Source organism: Mobula birostris, chromosome 3 (genome assembly GCF_030028105.1).
Source record: "Mobula birostris isolate sMobBir1 chromosome 3, sMobBir1.hap1, whole genome shotgun sequence".
NCBI lineage: Eukaryota > Metazoa > Chordata > Chondrichthyes > Myliobatiformes > Myliobatidae > Mobula > Mobula birostris.
Window position 1 is genome coordinate 98796358 of NC_092372.1, and position 16916 is coordinate 98813273.

The 16916-nt window shown below is 39.3% G+C and overlaps 1 protein-coding gene across 2 annotated transcripts in view; it reads right to left on the minus strand.

The window, feature by feature from the left end:
* The window catches only part of tmem175 (transmembrane protein 175), a 31827-nt gene extending 15141 nt beyond the window's left edge, over positions 1-16686 (minus strand). Inside the window, exons 1-6 of one of the 2 annotated variants that reach the window (XM_072251897.1) lie at positions 16383-16686; positions 8065-8103; positions 6959-7056; positions 6104-6155; positions 3442-3477; positions 3017-3100 (exon numbers count right to left, since the gene is read on the minus strand). In XM_072251897.1, the coding sequence (XP_072107998.1) occupies positions 3017-3100; positions 3442-3477; positions 6104-6155; positions 6959-7056; positions 8065-8103; positions 16383-16598 (525 nt within the window). In that variant the 5' untranslated portion in view covers positions 16599-16686. The remainder of the gene's footprint in view (positions 1-3016; positions 3101-3441; positions 3478-6103; positions 6156-6958; positions 7057-8064; positions 8104-16382) is intronic. The other variant, XM_072251898.1, reaches the window with a different exon arrangement.
* Between the last annotated feature and the right edge of the window lie 230 nt (positions 16687-16916).

Sequence of the window (16916 nt, forward strand, 5' to 3'; positions counted from 1 at the left end):
TTGGAGGCACATGATAAAATAGGCCGTAGTCAGCATGATTTCCTCAAGGGAAAATCTTGCCTGACAAACCTGTTGGAATTCTTTGAAGAAACAACAAGCAGGACAGACAAATGAGAGTTGGTTGATGCTGTGCTTGGATTTTCAGAAGGCCTTTGACAAGGTGCCACACGTGAGGCTGCTTAACAAGCTAATGTATGAGCCCATAAAATTACAGGAAGGATTCTAGCATGGATGAAGCAGTGGCTGATTGGCAGGAGGCAAAGAGTGGGAATAAGGAGAGCCTTTTCCAGTTGACTGCCAGTGATTAATGGTGTTTCACAGAGGTCTGTGTGGGACCGCTGCTTCTTACATCATACGTCAATGATTTGGATGATGGAATTGATGGCTTTGTGGCCAAGTTTGCAGACGATATGAAGAAAGATGGAGGGCAAGTAGTTTTAAGGAAATTGAGGCTACAGAAGGACTTAGACAGACTAGGAGAATGGGCAAAGAGGCGGATGAAATACAGTGTTGGGAAGTGTATGGTTATGCACTCTGGAGGTAGGAATGAAAGGGTTAACTATTTTCTGAATGGAGAAAAAAAACAAAAATCTGAGGCACAAAGGGATTTGGGAGTCCTTGTGCAGGATTCCCTAAAGGTTAATTTGCAGGTTGAGTCTATGGTGAGGAAGGCAAATGCAATGTTAGCATTCATTTCAAGAGGATTAGAATACAAGAGCAAGAATGTAATGTTAAGACCTTATAAAGCACTGGTGAGCAGTTTTGGACCCCTTATCTTAGAAAGGATGTGCTGAAACCGGAGAGGGTTCAAAGAAGGTTCACAAAAATGATTCCAGGATTAAACATCTTGTCACATGAAGAGTGTTTGATGGCTCTGGGCCTGTATTCACTGGAATTTAGAAGAATGCAGGGTGACCTAATTGAAACCTATCGAATGATGAAAGTCCTTGATTGAATGGATATGGAAAGTTTATCTTTTGTGGTGGGAGAGTCTAAGACCAGAGGACACAGCCCTCAAAATAGAGGGTTGTCCTTTTGGAGCAGAGATGAAGAGGAATTTATTTAGCCAGAGAGTGGTGAATCTGTGGAACTTGTTGCTACAGGCAGCTGTGGAGCCAAGTCTTTATGTATATTTAAGGCAGAGGTTAATAGATTCTTCATTAGTCAGGGCATGAAGGGATATGGGAAGAAGGCAGGAGATTCGGGCTAAAAGGAAAATAGATTAGCCATGATAAAAAGGGGAAGCAGACTCAATGGGTCTGCGTCTATATCTTATGATCTTATGGAGATTAGAACTGGAGGTGAAAGGTGAAATGTTTAACAGGAACGTGTGGGGGAACTTCTTCACTCAGAGGATTGTGAGCATGTGGAATGAGCTGCCAGCAGAAGTGGTGGATGCCGGTTCAATTTCAGCATTTAAGACATGTATGGGAGGGATATGGAGGACTATGGTATGGGTGCAGGTCGATGGGAATAAGCAGATTAATAGTTCATCATGAGATCATCACCAGATGGTGAAAGGCCTACTACTGTGCTGTAGTGTTCTATGATGCCGTGCTGCTCTCTGGGTTAAACCATTCCTCGTCAATTCCTTCCTAAGTCTCCTGATTCCTTATCTTAACTATAACAACTGGAAATATAGATCTTTGCTAAAGGAAAATTTCTCACTATCTACCCTATCCTTGCATTTCCTGATTTTGTATACCTCTGTAAAGTTCCTCCTCAGCCTGCTCTGCTTAAAAGAAACTAAATCTAGCTTATCAAGTCTCTCCTCATAGCTGAAACACTGCAATGCAATGCTTTTGTAAACCTCTTCTAAACCTCCTCCAATGCAGTCTTCATACAGAATGATACACAGAATTACACACAGTGTAATTCTATCTGGCATTTTCCTGCCCATCTTACCAATGCATCAATATTGCTCTGCAGGAGGCAACTACCCTCCTCTAACAACAAGGCAGCATGGCACTGATTTATTCTAAGGAGCTCATGTATCCACGGGATGCACGTTCGAGTCAAGAACCACGTAGGTTGCTTTCACTGGTTTGGTATGTTAGTCAAAATATATTTGGCACAGTTGATTGTCTCAGATAGACAATTATCTACATGAGAGGCTTTTATATTCACATGTCAGTTAGACATTGAGGGAATAGAATCTGGTTGTGTACGTCTTCGAGTTGATAAGAGGTGCTTACAAAGCAACCTTAACACTGGAGAAGCCTACAAACTTGACTATTCTACCTGCTGCTCTCATAATAAGTAGGAAATGTCTTAACTTGTCTTGTAGTAAAAACTATCTAGCATTTCCCTTCAACAGCAACAAACCATGATAAATTACAGGTACCTCATCTTAAATCCATACAGTATATCTTTGGCGAAACACTGTTTATCTTGTTTTAGTTTGACACTGAAAATGTAACAGGTTGCCTATTTTAATGAAGTTATTTATATTGAAAATGCAGGGTTATCCTCAATGAGGTTCAGGTAGGAGTTGCTCAGTGAAAATCACAGATTAATATACATCCGGCTGAAACACTCTTCATATCAGCTTTCACCCTCTCTAACAGCTTATCCTCAGCTGGGTGCCCTCCATTTATTCTTCCAGCTATATTACAAGGGTAATGTCTGCTACTGCATCCAATGTAGAAGCCTTCTTCAGTTTCTGGCACACTGCTTTTTTGTAAATTTAGCAAGTTTCCAAAGTTGAGAAACACCAAATACCTGTACAATCATGATAGCTGCAAAATGCCAGTGATCACTTTAAATAGGATTGGTAAGAATTCTTCCTCCTTTTGAATGCAAACAGACAGATGCTCATTTACAGGAAATCTGAGAATTCAATGATACTGTAAGTTGCCTATTCAGCATCCTTCTGGCAGGCATTGGTGTTACACACATTAATGCCCTATTCCAAAAAGTGGCTTTGTGACTCATGGTACAAATATGTACAGCTTCACAATATTAATCACTTTCTGCCAGATTATCATGTTGCATTAAAAAAGCATTTAGTTTGTACCTGAATTAATCCAATGATGATTGCACAAACACAAAATGACAGGATTCCAAGTGTGTCGTCTGGAAATGAAGCCATCAGAGAAAACTAAAAAAAAGAACATTTCAATTACTTAGACATAATGATATTTTCAGAATAGTTGTAGAACACCAACAACGATCTGGGGACATAGGTATTAAGTTACACTTTGAAATATTTGTTAAAACCTAGTAAATGCATAGTCAAAATTCAACAGTGATATGAATTACATGTATTTATAATCCCAAGAACCCACCAAATCACAACTTAACAGAATTTTTTTTACAAGTGTTTTATGGCACACAATTATTCATTTAGAAATTCAGGACGTCAACATAATATACGTTTTCCAAAAAGCATTACATTAAAGAACTGCCATTTTATCTCACTTTGACATAGTATTTACTTACTGTATAAGGCAAGAAGGTTATGAGCATCATACATGCCTAAAAGATAAATATTACATCTATTTAGCTGAAATACTGAGACTGCATAGATTTTTTTCTTCAAGAGTAGATTAAAAGTATACATTAAAGAAAATAACTGTAACTGGAGCCAGGACTCAATTTGACCTCTGGAATATCTGAGAACATGTAATAGTATGGACTGTCACTCATCCCACCGGCTTCATTTCAGATACAGCTCAGTTCAAAATTCTATTTTAACAATGGCTAAGGTATTATTCGTAAAGAGACTAACCCAACTTCAAAATTTCATTCAACACACATCAAAGTTGCTGGTGAACGCAGCAGGCCAGGCAGCATCTGTAGGAAGAGGTGCAGTCGACGTTTCAGGCCGAGACCCTTCGTCAGGACTAACATTTCATTACAAAGAAAGCATGGTCTCACTTGGCTCCATATTCATTTTAACTGGTCAGTATTTGTCTGTTGGCTCCACATCACATTGAACCATATTTTGATATGTAGAATTTGATCCACTACCTTCTCCAAAATGAACTACTGAATCTGGTGAAAGTAAGTCATCACAAAGAACTGTGAGCACCATTTAAAGGTCTATTACATACAGCACTGTGCAGAAGTCTTAGGTACATATATATAGCTAGGATGCCTACGCTTTTGTACAGTACCGTATTTGTCAACGTGGAGTGAAGTGCAAGTTTGTAAATCTGGTGGGAAAGGTGTGGGTGGAGCACCACAGAAGGACGGTGGGAGAGGTCGTAGAGAAGGAATGTCAGGGTGAAGTGTGACCCGGGTACAGACACACCCAGCCCTGAGACACCAGGCAAGGCCACTTGATTCCAAACAATCGGTTTATTGATCATTACAGAATATCTCTCTGGTCCTTCCCACTCATTCCCCTCTCCCTTCCCTTTTTCCCAAATATGATTCCACTCTCCTTGCCTCCTTTCCATTCTCAATCTCCAATAGAGGCCATAGCAGAATTAGGTTTATCATCACTCACATACGTCAAGTTTTTTTTGTGGCAGCAGTGCAATGCAATACATAAAATCACTACAGTATTACACAAAAGTCTTTGGCACCCTAGATATATATATATATATATATATATATATGTGTGTGTGTGTGTCTAAGACTTTTGCACAGTACTGTATTACTGTTCAGTCATGAAAATGAATTTTGAAAGTCAGCTAGTGATTTGCTGGACAATGCCAAAAATACACCAGTACCAATTGACATTACTTCTAGAATTTTTCCCGAGACCTCACACAACAGTAAATAGTGTGTATTCTTTCTTTCTTTCTTAATGGATATCTTAAATGAGTCACAAGGAAAAGGGAGATCTTGGTGATGAGAACATTACTAGGTTTCTCCCTTGACCTGCATAACAACGGAAGAAGGATGAGAGGTTTTCAAGAGCTGCACCAGTTGGTGTAGGAGAGAGGGATAGGGGGCCGACGGAGATTCATTTCTTTCTGCTGGCCTGTATCATTGCTTCTCCTTTGCTTCACTGTCACCCGGATCTTGTGCTGGATCTGGGAAATCGCTGCACCTTTCTCACTTGGTCTCTGGACTACTCTAAGATAAACCACTCTCATTCAGCTTACTACAAGTGCTCGGTTGAAGCACCTGAATGGTAAACTTGGAGGTACCTATTTTAAAACAAATCCAAATTACAAAAATCAGAATAGTAGTATCTAAATTGCCTGCGAAAACCGATTTTCTCCTAATCATTCTTGTCGTCAACCTACTGTTTTCCAGTGGAAAACCAAAGACTTTCATCACAGGTACTATTAGTGGAGTCAGGCCAGGCACTGTGGGTGTTCTGATCACCAGTTGGTTGGGAGTTTTCAAGCATTGATTAAGTGGAGCTTTCCTTTTTTTTGGGAATCCTTCAATTTTGATCTTCTGCAGCAGCACTTCTTATGTTACTCATTTAGAGATCAGGTTGATAGAGATGGCAGACCCAATAGATGGCTGATCATCCATCAGTCACCAGCATCTATCATGACATGGCTAACAAGTACATCCGCTACCCCTATTGCTTAGAAAATGATGCAATCTGACAAATACTTGGATCACTGGGGTTGAGATGATGCCTTTTATTTGTTTCTCCAACACAGCAGGGTGCTAGTTGTGACAAATTCTTGGGCTAAGCACATCTTCTGGAGGGAATGTTTTGAATACTTTGCATGATTATTTAAGTGTAGGTAATATATGCCGATATTGCCATTAAACCTTATTCACAAACAATTTGATAGTCATTGGATGAAGATAAACAATAGAACAATTTTGCTGATATTTCTAACTTGGGCCACTGGACCTTATTATTACAATTAAAGTGGCAACTGACTAACATTGATAGAGGATTCAATCTGGAGCCTTCCAAATTTCTGTAGTATAATTAAAGAACTATTATTAGAGATCAATATGAAATCTATTGCAATGTACTATGTCTTCACTATATGTAATACCAAAGATACAAAAGTGCAATCATTTTACCAGGGACTAAAATTAAGTAGGATTTAAAAGAACAGGAACTGACCAATAAGTTGTTAGTACACCTCTACAACAGTTAAGAATGCTTGGTTTATTTTAGATTTAAGTTAATGAAATATTTCAAGGCAGGTTGTCATGAACATTTGATACTCACCAAGTTGAGAAGTGCAAGAACATCATCTATTCGTTCAATAACCTGGAACAATCTATAAAAGTGGTGAGAGATTTAAAAAAAAAACTATGTTCAAAAGTGATATATTATTCTTTAGAAAAACTGTAAACAGAAGATTCTTGCAAATCAGAATAAAGTATGTCATCATATTCACAATTGGTTAAAAATAAAAACCAACATTATCCTCGTTTAATTATACATTTGTATTACTTTTACTTCTAAATTAGAAAATTATGAGTTCAATTCCATCTCAGAATGTAAAATTAGTGACACGAAAGAGACCTTAGACACAGGAATATGGAGTAACACACAAATTGTTGATGGAACTCAGCAGGTCAGGCAGCATCTATGGAGGATAATGGACAATATTTTGGTTTGAAGTCTTTCTTCATGAATGGAAAGAGGGTAGAGGTGGAGGTGGAGCTGGCAGTGAATCAGATGAGGGGGAAGAATATACAGATGGGTGAGGGGGGAGTGGGAATGATGTAAGGACCTGGGACATGAAAGTGACAAAGGCTGAAGAAGGAAGTATTTGATAGGAGAGGACAGTGGACCAAATAGTAAAGCGAAGGAGGTGAAGAGTTCAAGTTGGTGTTGCAGTGTAGCATTTGAGGAAACAGTGCTGTCTATGACCTGGTGTCTTTCATTTAAAACATGAAAGCAAGAACACTTTTCTTTACTAATATAATTTCATGTATCTTGAATTATCAGTGCAATACTATTTGATATAACTTATAATAACAAGAGGACCTGCACTCACCAATGATGTCCGTTTTGCACAATAACTTATTTTTACTTTAACATTAAACTGCTGTGTAGTACTAAAACAATATTTACCTGATATGTGACGCCCAGGCCACTGTCACTATTAGAAACGTCATGATGTAAACAGCAATTTTGGTTGCAAGAAGTTGTTGCAGACTTTCTTCCAGTTCCTGGGAATAGAAAATACAGTGACCTTACCTGGTATTAAAGTGAATATAATTATTCTATGGCATAAAAACTCAAAGTGCTGGAAGAACTGCACAGGTTAAGCACCATTCGTGAAAAGAGGAAGAGAATTTATGCTTCAGGTCAGACTCTTCATCACATAGCGTGCCTGGCAAGGAACACCTGAATGGTTAATACCAAATTTAACTGTAAATGTGAACTTATTAGGATCATTATTACTGTCAGCTACCTTAGTATTTGATATGAGGTACAACTAATACATTTTTAAAACAAAGGTACAAATTCTACTTCTTCATATCTGTTCTAGATCAGTAGCTTTGGCGCTTATATTTATTTTTTTCTAATGTAAATCAACTATCTCTTTGGAATAAAGGGATAGTTAATCCCTAAGAAGTACTTGATTGATAACAAAAAAAACTTAATGCAGTAACTTTTAGGTTCTTAGAACATAAAATCATTTACATTTATGTCACTTTTGAAAAGTAGTCACTGTTATTTTGTTGCCAATGAATCAATCAATTTGTGTGTAGTAACGCCTCAGAAAAGCAAAGTGACTTAGGCCACGTGACTGAGCAGGGTATAAGGAGAAATGCCTACTTTTCTATTACTCCCACCAAAGTTGGCACCTGTGGTTTCAAATTTTATCCAAAAGCCACCAGGTCAGAGAAATGCTACCCTGAAATACAACAGTGACTTGAAATACTTGATTAAATACTGGAATGAGGACAAAACCAATAAATTACTAACTTAAGAACAGAAGTAATTATTATGAAACCAATGTCAATGCAGATATTTTCCCAACATTCTGCCTTATTAGAAAGGGGGTGAAATTCCAAAATTCCATTAACATCATTCTGTTCCACATTTTATCTTTATCCTAATATAAAGATAACAAAATTAACTGTCTATTAATGCCACGGTAGATAAAGTAACATGCAGGGACACAACAATTATATTAAACAATTATAGTCAGATTCTGAAAGCTACAATACCTGGTCTGTTCTAATTTTTGTATGGCTTACAGGCAAAATCTGAAAGAAAACACAATTACGAAATTATAAATGCAGATGTTGCTTTATTGTAAAATTTAAAAAGTTGTGAATAAAACTGGACTACATTGTTATTCAACAGGTCGAAAAGATAACTTACTATAAATAAAATTGCATTTCTGGTATTGTATCAGCAAAAACTGGTGGATGAGCAGACAAAGTACAGTATATTTTCTTCCTAACTAAAGTCTGATAAATTCTTAGTTACACCACACGAGAAGGCATGTGTAGAATGCCCTCAAATTATTGGGGTAAAGCTTGCTGCAGCATGACAACTTATAATTAATGTCATCAGACTTTTATTAGCATGTCTTGACTTGAAATGTTTTGCACAGCAATTGTCAAATGAATGAACTGTGACAATTGCAAAAGGTCATCAGGTAACTCAGTCCTATGTCCTTAACCAACATAAATAAAAGAATAAGAAAGAAATAGAGAAACAAGAAAACAGGGAATGTGCCAAATCAGGTAGAGAAAGATTTGGAGGGAAACAAGGACTCAACCAAAAGAATTAAAAGAAAAGAATAGAATGTTAAATCTCTATTAATGTCTATATACAGGAATAAATCAGTCATTTAAAGTGTTTCAATTTTAATGTAGGTAGATTAAATTTATTATAATAAGGCTATCACAATTGTAATTGTTATATATAATTTTCTATGATGAGTTTAATATTAATTAGTGTGAAAATTTAACAGTTTGAAAAAGGTAGAAAAATTAAAGGCAAAATGTTGTTTGTGCATAGCAAGTGGTAGAGCAATGTAAAATGACCAAAAATTCTGGAGATTTGAAAATCCCGAGATCTCTCTTAAACATCGATTTGTTGACCTACTTTTGTAACAAAATATGCAGTTTGCAGTAACAAATCATCATAGTTACAGCAATATCTAATTTATTGCTTTTCCACATCAACCATAAAAATAAATCACAGGAATAATAATACAGAAACAGGCTGATAGACTCTATCAATCCATTTTTGTGTTTATTCCATTATTCTTTCTGCACACTTTTTCTCTTATCCTTTTATTCTTTGTTATTTTAAGGACATAATTACTCTAAGTCACGCTGGCTGACAAGAGTTCTGCTTTAATTTTTAACACTGGGAATTCACCCCATAGTCTCACAACTGCTTAAAAAGGTTGTTCCAATTCACCACTCTAAAACTCCAACATTTGAGCTTAAATCTACACTGATTTGCCTGTTGGTCTTGGATCCGAACAGAATTGGTTAGGTAACCAATGCCCACCATACTTCAGAAATACCAAATACCGTACCTCGGATATACAGCATATTCCAGAAAAATACAGGCATTAACCGTGCCATATTTAACTCTATTTATACTGATTCAATTGCAGCCTCTTAGTTGAATTACTAAATAGAACGGATGTTGAAGTATTTCTGGGACAAGGATAATTAGTTGATTATTTAAAATCCTAGGCCTCTTCTGACCCTAGCTCATATTTTCTATCAGGTTATCTTAATATATATGTCCCTGCGACTTCCCAACTTAGATCACCACTTTAAGCAGAAAATGAGACTGATGATGGCATTAAACCCTCACAACTATACTGAAAAAGGACCCTGCAGGTTTACTTTTTGCGTGCTCAAGTTAGGTTAAAGTTACAACAAGGAAGCATATATTCAACATAGACAGAAAATGCAAAAAAATATTGTAAAAAGAGAAGCAATTATTAAATGATGTCAATAATTTGTCATCAGAATTTTTAGCATATTTTAAATTTTATCTCTATTTTACTTTCCATAAATGCTCAATATTACTGACATTTTCTCTTTCAGATTTTGTATTTCCATCATCTGTAGTATTTTGGTTTTTGGCAAAAGGTACATAAACATCAAACATAATCCAGTAATTATCCTAGTCAACTTCTCTATCATTTTCAAATTCTTGACATTCCAAATGTGTGGCAGTGTGGTGTTCAGAATAAAGCAAAATAAACTAATCAGTGATTTGTAAAGGTTTAGAATGGATTCCTTGCTTTGTGTAGTTATGACAAATTCAAACTTACAGTCATTTGCCATTGTTAACAGCCAGGTTCCTCCATCATTTATGAATAACAATCAACTTGCAATTCCTCAAATTAGATTATACTGCCTTTACACTTAACAACATGAAGTTGTGCATGCCTATTCATCTTTCTATGTACTGCTGCTGTCCTAGCTATTTCATACATCGTTAAGTTTTGGATCAGCTGCTGACTTCAAAACTTTATTTTCTATTTCTAATGAAGATTGTTCATTCCCTAGGAAATATCACTACAAACTTTGTGCTAGTCTGAAATGCATCTGCTAAGTCTCTCTCTTTGGTCCATTATTGATGTCTACCCTTTGTCAATTATGGACCTAAATAGCACTCTCTGTTTAATCCATTATGATAGTTTGAATAAATCTATTGTGGAACCTGAACAGATGTTTTTCCTAAATCCCGTAACATACACCATTGTGTTTAGATGCACTTAGAATTAGAGTAAAATAATATGCTGGGATTACACAACAAAATGATGTAGAGTATGTGTCAGACCCAGTCCAAGATGAGGCCGAACAGGAATGTCCATTGAGGTTGTGGCTCAGATTTAGTTGTTCCTCAGGTTCCTAGGAATGGTCTTGGGGACAGTGTGGGAAGTGAGGGGTTGGGATATAGTTTAATTACAGGGATGAGAGAGAGTTAGTGGTCAGTGGCAAGAAAGAAAGAATTAGGGACAGTATAAGGTGGGAATTCAGGTCGGAGTGCTCCCCAAATGAAGATCAGCAATTCCCATGATCATATAGCGAGGTTGGTGGGCCCAAAAGATGTGGGCTGGTGACTTCTGGCCAGGTTGACAAGTCCCAAGGTTGGAAGTCTGTGCAGAGAGAAGGTATGAGGGTTGGTGAACCCCCAAGCTTGCTCGTCCAGGGGTCAGAGGTTCATGCAAGTCCAAGGCCCGTGATTGAGGAGTCAACAGCTGGAAGCCAATGGTCAGATTTCAGAGGTCAGAGGCCCAAAGACTGGTTGTCTGGGCCAAGGACTGGTGGTTGGAGGTGTGATATCTGCCAGTCAGGGGCCAAGGACTGGAAGTCCGAGACCCAAAGGCGACTTGTCCTGGGGCTGAAGGCCTACCTATGTGTGAGAGTGGATGGGAGGGTAGAAAAGGGGCTTGTTTTGCTATTGTTATTTTGTTTTCTTCTTCTTGTTGCTCGTGTTGTTCTGAACACTGTGGGAATGCTATGTTGCTCCAGGTATGTGCCGACACTTACAGGCTGCTCCTAGCACCCTAAGGTTGTGTTGGTTGTTAATGCAAACAACGTATTCAATTGTACAATTAGGCCTCTGTAATTAAAAATTGTAGGGCAACCAACTGGTAGCTCTAGCTTATTGTAGTCAATGACATAGTTGTAAGCTCAGCACAGCAAACTTCAGTTGGAAAGGGTGACTTCAGGGAAAGAGACTGTGTTGGTGGTGAGGAGAACCAGCGTTCACACAAAATATAGGCCTAGAACGTATGGTAAACTTTGATCATCACCATTCCTTGTTGGCTGTTAGTAAGTACATTGTTAAGTTTTCTATATGCCTCTTTGAGGGACGAAAATAAAGCACACACAATCCTATCATGAAACGGGGAACGTTTCATGCCTTACAAGGCGCAGATTAGAAGTCTGTGTGGGGCGCCACTCCTCGCATAGACTAGAGCAATGTGTGATTAAGTGCCTTGCTCAAGGGCACAAACACACTACCACAGCTGAGGCTCGAACTAGCGACCTTGATGTAACTAGACGAACGCCTTAACCACTTGGTCACGTGCCCAACACATGAAACACTAAACTTAAATATCTATTAAAATAGTCACTAACCAGAGCTGCCTCCTCCCATGTCTACCCCATTAATATAAGATTATGAAATGAGATTAGCTTTATCTCAAAGGGAGAAAAAAGCTTATAGCAGTTGGAAGTCAATCGTCTCAACTCCAATATATAACTGCAAGATTTCCACAGGATAGTGCCTTAGATACAATCATCTTTATATCTATTATAAGATCAGAAGTGGGTTGTTTACTGACCACTGCACCTGAGTGTTAGGTAGGGAGAAAGCTGAATCACCTTATAACCCTGCATTCAATGGCAGTGCCACTAGCAAGTTCCAATCAACTTTGACAAAAATGCAAGCAGATTAGTCAAAAATCTTAGAATAGGTCAGAGACTACTTATGGTATAGTCTTTGACTAAAACCCTGAGAACTCAAAGCTTTTCCAGATCCATAAGGCATGATGGAATGCCTAGATTGGTATTGAAGTACTTTGACAGTATTCAGGACAAAACTCCTCATTTAACTGGCTCTCTATCCATCCTAAGTGTTCTGCCTCTCCTCTACTGATACAACAGTAACTGCAATGTGCACCATCAATGCACAACAGTTAGTTGGCTAGGGTACTCCAACTACACCTCACAAACCTGTGACAACCACTATTAAGGACAAGGATTTTCTGTGCATGGAAACACCACCTGCAGCTGGAAATATTGTTACGAGCTCTAAATGCCGGAGCTACTTCTCCAACAGCACTGCTTCAAGTGTTTCAAAGTCGATTGCTTTTGAAACTTGCTTATGCCTTAGCAGGCCACCTCAGAATCAGTAACAAAGATGGCTCAGTAGTCACATATTAGCTAGAGCAGATGAGAATTGGGCACCACAGTCGCACAGCAGTTTGCGTGACGTATTACTGCTTGGGACATTCTGGAATTCACAGTTCAATTCCAACACTATTCTGTAAGGACAGTGGAATTCTCCCTGTGGAATGCATGGATTTCCTCCAGGTGCTCCAGTTTCCTCCCACAATCCATAAACATACTGGTTAGAGGGTTAAATGGTCATTGTAAATTGTCCAGAGTAGGTTTGGGTTAATTGGGCTTGTCGGGGGTTGCTGGGGCGGTGCGGCTTGAAGGGTCGGAAGGGCCAACTCTGCATTGCACCACTAAATAAAATAAAGGATGACAAATTTTCGCCACTAAAGGACAATGTTGTAAAAAATGGGTTCACAAAACTGGCCGTGCCTTCTTCTCAATGCTGCCAACAGTCAGAGGTACTACCTGACACAGCATCCAGAAGACACTAGGAACAGGCCTGAAGTACCACACCTCAAGGTTCAACAACAAACTTCTTCCCTATTGCCATCAAGTACTAGAATGATTTGACAAACCCTTAACACAACTTTGGTCAATATTTATACAATATTTCTCTCTCTCTTTCTCTCAATTTGCATTAGAGCTTTTATATTGTCATGTCAAAATTAATTAAGTTTATTTTAAAAGACAGTACCAGTCCGAAATTAAGTTTGGAAGCTATTGCAGGTGATGCCCTTAGACCCTGCCTAGATTTGTTTTTGAGAGTATTTGCAGACTTTTTAACCTCTCCCTGCTTTAAGAAGACCACTCTCATTCCGGTACCAAAGAAAAAAACAAGACAAATTGCCTAAATGACTGCCATGCAATGGCTCTGACCTCCACCATTCATAAAGTGCTTTCATAACACTTGAGAGGCTGGTCATAGCATGAATTAACTCCAGCCTTCTAGACACCTTAACTCCCTGCAATTCACCTACCACCAAAACCAGTCTACACCAGACACCATCTCCCTGACCCTACACTTATCACTGAAGCAAATGGATAATAAGGACTAATGATTATTGACTACAACTCCACCTTTAATTCTATAATTGCAAGCAAACTCATCACCAAACTCTGAGTCCTGAGAGTCAACACCTCCCTCTATAACTGGATCCTTGGCTTCCCAACCAACAGATGGCAATCAGTAAGGTTAGGTAGCAACACCTCCAAACCAATTATTCTAAACGTTGTGCTCCACAAGGTTACATCCTCAACCCCCTTTTTAATTCCCTATATACTCATGACTCTGTGATCATATTCTGCTCTAACTCCATCTACAAGTTTGCAGGTGATATCACCATAGTGAGCCTTATCTCAAATAACGACTGGTCAGAGTAGACCTTCATCACACGGCGTCAAAGCAACAACTTTCCCCTCAATGTCAGTGAAACAGAAAAGCTGGCCATAGACTTGTGAGGGAAACAGTGCACATGCTCCCATCTACATCCCCTGTGCTGAGACTGAGAAGGTTGAGATTCAAGTTCCCAGGAGTGAACATCGCCAATAGCCTGTGCTGCTCCAATCACGTAGATACCACGGTCAAGAAAACTCAACAAGACCTCTAAATCCTCAGGAGGCAAAGAAATTTGGCATGTCGCCATCAATCCTTACCAATTTTTATTGATACACCATAGAAAGCATCTCATCCAGATGTGTAATAGCTTATGTGGTGATTGTTTTGCACGTGATTGCAAGAAACTGTAGAGAGTTAGACACAGCTCTGCATATCACAGAAACCAGCCTCCCCCATCCCGCCAATGACTCTGTCTATACTTGTCCCTGCCTCAGTAAAGCAGTCAACATAATCAAAGGCCCCACACACCACAGACATTTTCTCTTCTGCCCTTTCCCATCGGACAGAAGATATAAAGCATGAAAGCACTCACCACCAGACTCAAGCCAGCTTCTACCTTGCTGTTGTAAGACCTTTGAAAGATTCTTTAGTACATTTACATGGACCCTTCACAATCTACCTCATTATGAGTTTGCACCTTATCCTTCACCTGCACTGCACTTTCTCTGTAGGTGTCGAACTTTATTTTGCTTTATTGCTATTGTATTTCCCTGTTCTACCCCAATGCATTGTGAACTGATCTGTATGAACAGTATGCATGATATGCTTTTCATTGTATCTCAGTGCAATCACAAACCAATTCTAATTACGTTAACTTATGTTTGGCATTGTTGTAATGTACTGTGCTACTCCTGCAAAAATCAGATTTTCATTACATTTATACCCTGCGTATATATGTTTTTGACAATAAATTTAAACTTAAGTTCATGCAGAGGTTAGTTCCCAATGACTAGTCTGATTTAAAAAAAATACTAATAAGTACATTTCAAATCCACTTGGGTCTCTGGATTGTTAGTCCAAGTGACAGGATGACTATTCCGATACAGCTATTCCTAATTTTTTTGAAAGGGATGATTTTCAGTAAATATTTTGTTAAGTGTATTTTTATAAATGGAAAAGGCTGGAAAACGTATTATGGGCATTTTAATAAAGTCAAATCCCGTCAATGGAAAATGGTACTCGTACTCATTAAACTAGTGTGCCCATAAATCCACATAGTTTAACCACAATGTCACCAAAGTACACACATCCTTACAGCTGTTCCATTGTGAACTGTCAGCTACAGTGAACAGTTCAGATTGTCCCTGCCTTCTGCACCTATGCATTGCAACATGGAAGTTACGAATGAGCTGGAGATCAGTTGCAAATGCATCTAATCTCCTGCTCCAATCCTGTACTCACATTGAGGACACAGGTCTGAGGGGCCAGATGCACTTTGTACCAACTTTCAGTTTCTGCACCAGTGAATGGTTGGCATATGAAGTGTAACCCATTTTATTTGATGATCTGAATTTGAGTTCAGATTTATTTTACTAATTCTTAACACTTTTAATTAGTTTCTAAAACATTAAAGCAATCTAACATTTTAAATTATTTTCTTTCAAGCTATCTTTATGTGTCTTCAATTCAGTCAGAAGATCGACCTCAAAATTCTCTGCTGGAATCCCAAATGTTCCAGGTAGTTCACTCTTTTCGGCTGAATTGCTGTAAGTAGTGATGTGAGCACGATTTGTCCCATTAGATGTTTCTCTCTATGCACATATTGCTGACCTGCTGGATGCTTTCCCCATCTTTATTAAGATTTAGATTATCTGCGGTGATTTGCTATTAGGTCACAGGTTGGGTTGGTTGTATGATCTCTGAGTTCATAAGATCTAACCACTAATAAATCTGCCAGTCCACCTGAATATTTATTAAAATCACATTCCCACTAAGAGTATTTTACAATGCCGATCTTTAAGAATTACCAGTACTTTGCTGTGCTTTAAAGGGCTTAAAAGATGATTATAGGAGTAATAGCACAATAACCGAAATTCTTTAGATTCAACCCTCTCCATATTTTATTGCAGGAGTTGCATTTGCCATTTAGTCAAATACTGCGTGTCGCTCCCTGAACATGTTTGTGAGATTTCCTTGCTAATGCTATTGGGTAATACGGAAGTTCATCTGTGAGAGAAAGATTGCGCATTCATTTAAATCAGAACTGAAACTAAGCTGAAAAGCCACCCCTGCTGACTGTCACTGCCCTTCTTACCATGACAGTGGCTATGATAGAAATCAGCGCATCACTGTACGCCAGCAGCCGGTGCGACGACTGCTCGCTGCCGTGACCTGGACGGCCCTCTACACGCCCCGTGTCCGGACTCGGGCTGCCTCCGGACTGCCCCGACTCGTCCTCCGCTGCAGAGCGGACCAAGGGACTCGCCTCCTCCTCGATGCCCTCCCCGTGCCCATGCCGCGACACAGACATCACACCAGCCGCGAACCGTCAACAGCGCGCCCTCCAGCGTTCCTCACACTTCTCCAGCCAACTCTCGCCCTCCGCGGGGGCGAGTCACGCTCCGTTCGCGCCTGCGCGCGTGCACACGCAGGGCTGGCCGTGATGGGGCGCGTGGGCGGGATGAGAAGTCTCGAATCGGTGATGAGGGACGCGCGCGCGGGGGGAGGGGCGGGGCAGCTAATGGGAGGTGTGAGGGCGCGCGCTTCACGCCTGCGGGCTCTGTGCAAGGTGTGAGTTGGTTGCCCGTCGCCGAGGCAGAGTTGAGTTGATTTAGCCCGTCGGCCTGCT